Genomic DNA, 4,606 nt, shown 5'->3' with positions numbered 1-4,606 from the left:
AAAAAGAAAAGAACTGAAATGAGCAAAGCAGAAGAGACACTGGAACCAGAAGACAAGAAGAACATAGTCAACATGTTGAAGCCATCACTGATCTCTGGGGCATTTTTAGAGCTGATAAACTAACAAACAGCACAGAATAGAAGAGACACTGAGGAAAGAAAGCTATCACAAGATTTGCCTGATTTTGTGGACACTGGGGCCAGTTTCATCCAACAGCTAGAAAATGAAATATACCTTAAACATGTGTCAATAATTGTTAAAAAAAAAAAAAAAAAAAAAAAAAAAAAAACAGGAATAGTATCCAGCACAGTGTCCAGGTGTGAACCATATTTATGTATGTTGGAGCTGCTTGACAGTGAGGTGTGAAGGAAGACTCCATCAACTGGAAACATTCATTCATTCATTTATTCATTATCCTAACCGACGAAGTGTCGCAGGGAAGCTGGAGCCTATCCCAGCAGTCTCTTGGGCGAAAGGCGGGGTACACCCTGGACATTTGATGCCTGACAATTCAAAACACAACCAGCAGATGGCAGCAGATCTTTTTTAAAGTATGCTCAAATCTTAAACTTCATCATTCACATGACAAGGGCAACGCACCAGAGAAAGATAGAGGGGGGGGAAGAAAAAAAGAGATGAAAGATCATGTCTCTGATTGGCTGAAAGTTTTGGTCTTTTTTCCCCACTTTTCTGAACTCCTTATAAAACTTATGATGGTGCAAAAAGCTTCATTCTTTTGAAAAGCGTGTCAGAGCTCATTTGATGGAATCACTAAATTGGATTGGGAAAGTCAGCTTTATACTGGATTAACTTGTTTAGTGGACCATCAGATCAAGATCAGAATTTTCAACATTTTCTTTGTTTTTTGTCATTTTTCTTTGCTTTGGTTTTAAACTTAATAACAGTTTCTTGCGTCAAAACAAGTGGTCTTTACACTCCCTTTGCACCATGGCAAACTCTTGTCTGCAACTGAGCGGCTTTCTCCTTAGTTTCCTCGGCTGGATCGGTATCATGATTGCAACGTCAACAAACGACTGGGTGATTATGTGTAAATACGGGCTGAACACCTGCAAAAAGATGGATGAGTTAGGAGCCAAGGGACCCTGGGCGGACTGTGTCATCTCCACAGCACTCTACCACTGCGTGACCCTAACTCAGATCCTTGACCTGCCAGGTAGATACTATATAGTAAAAAGCAAAATGTTCATTTTTTCCTTTTCCTTTCCTTGCTTTGCTAAATGTTTGTGCACTTAATGTCGTTGTCATGTTATTTTTACTTCTTACTATTGAACTTTGCTGACTGAATCGAGGTGACTTGTCATTAGTATTTAGCTCGTGTCATTTTTGACAACACAACCTCATGAAAGATTTTTCTTTGTTTTCCTTTATTGTCTCTACAGCCTACATTCAGACAACCCGAGCTCTGATGGTTACAGGATCTATCCTAGGTCTCCCAGCAGTAGGAATCATTGTTATGTCCATGCCCTGCATAAGCCTTGGAAATGAACCCCAGAGCTCCAAGAACAAACGTGCCATCTTGGGAGGTGTACTGATACTTATAGTTTGTAAGTTTGTTTTATTATTTTGCAGGTTGACGTGTTAAATGCTGTGTTTAGAGAAAATGTAACTGAGACTGTGAGTCCCTGACATGTTAACACCAACATCTCCTCCAGACTTCCCAGTTATGACCTCGCCTCTAATGCTTACAAGCTGCAGAGAGCAGGGGATGTTGAATATGACCGGTTTCCTCCCGAGGGTGGACACATACGCACACATTCACACTCACTCATTTATATGTTCCTGTTCCATTGAACCCTTCCCCTCAGACCCCATCACATTCCTGTTGTCCACCTACTCTGATCCACACCCTCTCTTTGTCCTGAGCCACATGGGAATTCCCTCCCTGAGCAGTTTGCTGATGAGAAATATTTCACTTCTGCTGATTTCACCATTTCTGAAAACAGATTTTAGCACCTGCATCTGAATTATTATAGCTTTCCTTTTTCCAGTTTGTTTTCCAGAAGTGATCACAACCTCTGACTTGGTAAAGTGATGTTTGCATACATGTCATGCTGCCTATCATGGCGGTTTTTTTTTTTAACGGAATATAAAAAAAAGTTCAGCTTTTATCCTCTTGTGTATCCAACCTCCCAAAAAAAAAACATATTTTATGGAGTGTAAGCAACACTTGATGATATTTTTCTCGATTTACCCTTAAATAGTGGTGTTATGGTTTCATGCTGTTGCTCCTGTGTATGTTTGGATAAGAGCCAAACATGTACCAGAAAATGTCTCTGTCAATTGTACTTAGAGAGTAATTTCACCGCACTGCTCCATCCATAGAGTTACACTCACTGTGACTGCATGAGTGTGAATGGAAAGTCCAGTATTCAGATTAATTACACTTCAAACTTCAAAAGATTATTTAATAGATAAAAAAAACAAAACACATAGTTGGCTGATTGTTTGTGGGGGAAAGTTTAGCTTAATCGCAAGTAACAGTGAAAAAACAAGGTGTGATAAATTAAGATAATAGTCATTGGATTCTATCGAATGGCAGTTTATGAACCAATGCTATTGGCTACCTGCCCCCGCTTACCAAAATGTTTTTTATTGGAAGTGGACAACAATCATTTAATCCCAATTTATACCTACGTCAAAACATCAGTATTTTTACAGCAACACAAAGCGCTTTACACAGCAGGAAAAATGAAAAACAAGATAAGGTTTTTGTTGCAAGATGCATCTTTGTGTGTTCAGCTGCTCATGTAGAAATCTAAGTTTTAGCAGTGTGTCACCACCTTCTGCCATCAGGTTGCAATCAATGGGTTGCCCTTTCATTTTTGTTTCCCCCATCTTAATCCTCACCAGGCTTCATACTGAGCAAACAGAGGAAATGTAGCATCTTATCTATTGGTTTGTGCTTTCATACAGTACTGGAGGCATTCTGGACAACCACAGACTTTAAGTCGTCATTTAGTGAAAACATTTGGATATATTTATTTTAAGAGGTAACACCATTTTAATCTGAACATATTTTTTGTCTTGTCCTCCTCAGCATTGTGTGGTATGGTGTCTACCGTCTGGTTTCCCATCGGCGCCCACCAGGAGCAAGGCCTCATGTCATTCGGCTTCTCCCTCTACACTGGATGGGTGGGCACTGTTTTCTGCTTGTTGGGTGGATCCATCCTTACCTGCTCATCAGAGTCATCCTCCTCCCGCTCCTACCAGGAGAACAACCATTTTTACTATTCCAAGCAGGGGGGTGGCAACCTGCCAGCTGCCTCCTCCACCAATCATGCCAAGAGCGCCCACGTCTAAGTTGGGACCGATTCTGAAACCTACATGAATGTGAAGGAGACTGTGTTTTTATGTAAAATAATGCAGAAAAGCAAACAAATGCCTATTTGACTTAAGTCTAATTCATTATGCGTGTCTTCAGTTGTACTGGAGGAGAAAGAGACACGTTCACACTCTCACCCATTTGGATTATATTGAGGAGCAAAAGCAAAAAGTTTGAGTAAATGATCACACTGAAATCCAGATGTCAAAAGACTGTATTGCGTGAGCTTTCTTTCTGTTCTGCAGAGCTCATCTTTCAGCCACTTCATGTTGGGTGTGGACTCACCCCACTGTTACTTAATATACAGTATTCTAAATAATGAGCTTTGTTTTTTTTTTTTTTGGTTTTTTTTTTATCATGTACCAAAAAATGAAATTGTATCATTGCTTTTGTTGAGTATGTTTTTTTTATTCTTTTATTTCAAAATGGCATAACTATGTATTGTTTTGATTAAAGCAGGGTATGGCAGTATTATAGTTTCATATTTTCCATGTACATTGATTTTTCTCTTGACAGTATTGTCCCGTTCTTAAGAGACAGACTTGATGGAAGTATTATAGCACTGCCTTTCCAAGGCCTCTCAGCGTGATCAGAAAATATAGCAAGAGAGTTTTATCCAGCAGTGTTATGTTCTACATTGAAGTCTCTGTATTTGCACTGTAATAACTTATTGTACATTTTACCGTTCAACCCTCTTTTCCTTACTAACTTCTGTTTTAGGTATGAATAATTACATGGCATAAAAAGCATCCTGTATGTCTGTTAGTGGAGCACCAAAGTATAGTGCTTGAAAATGCCTGTAGATAAAAGCTTATTGTGCCCTGTGCACCAAACCAGCATCATGCAGATGAGCTTCTTTCTGAAGAATCTACTGTAGGTTAGGTGGATGTTCTTCCCAAGCTGAGAGGACCTGGGATTTCCAGCACAGATCAGGAGAGATGCAGTGTCAATTATGGATATTTATTGTTTCACAGACGTGCTACCATTCCATTTTTTTTTTTCAAACAATAAAGCATTGAATGAATTAAAACTTTGTCTCAAGCCAAATGTTTTGTTTCCGCAAAAGCAGAAAGAAACGCAATGTGTGTGTGTGACGAATGGCTATCACTGCAATACGTATGTGGTCCGAATTTTGATACAGTGAGGTGACACACACTAGTCAACTAATTTACAGTATGTGTGTGTGTTTGCATCAGTGTTAATACGTATCTGAAGACAATGGGAAAACATTATGTTCTGTAATGTAATGTGCTGCTGTGACCT

The 4,606-nt window shown here is 39.3% G+C and overlaps 1 protein-coding gene across 1 annotated transcript; it reads left to right on the top strand.

Moving 5' to 3' along the window:
* The first annotated feature begins 753 nt into the window (after window positions 1-753).
* Window positions 754-4,321, top strand: cldn11a (claudin 11a). Its single transcript, XM_079262712.1, has 3 exons — window positions 754-1,174; window positions 1,401-1,565; window positions 3,059-4,321. The coding sequence occupies exons 1-3, from the start codon at window positions 949-951 to the stop codon at window positions 3,319-3,321; spliced, it is 654 nt and encodes a 217-aa protein (XP_079118838.1). The 5' UTR covers window positions 754-948; the 3' UTR covers window positions 3,322-4,321.
* The last annotated feature ends 285 nt before the right edge of the window (window positions 4,322-4,606 follow it).

This window comes from Telmatherina bonti, assembly GCF_933228915.1.
Source record: "Telmatherina bonti genome assembly, chromosome: 22".
Classification (NCBI taxonomy): Eukaryota; Metazoa; Chordata; class Actinopteri; order Atheriniformes; family Telmatherinidae; genus Telmatherina; species Telmatherina bonti.
The sequence above is the reverse complement of the archived record's forward strand: the minus strand, read 5'-3'. Positions and strand labels throughout refer to the sequence as shown.

Bases quoted from the DNA above. Each gene is read 5' to 3' on its own strand.
- cldn11a (XM_079262712.1), top strand. From the start codon at position 949: ATGGCAAACTCTTGTCTGCAACTGAGCGGCTTTCTCCTTAGTTTCCTC. The intron at 1,175-1,400 runs GTAGATACTATA...TTGTCTCTACAG, and splicing joins TCAGATCCTTGACCTGCCAG to CCTACATTCAGACAACCCGA. The intron at 1,566-3,058 runs GTAAGTTTGTTT...TGTCCTCCTCAG, and splicing joins TGTACTGATACTTATAGTTT to CATTGTGTGGTATGGTGTCT.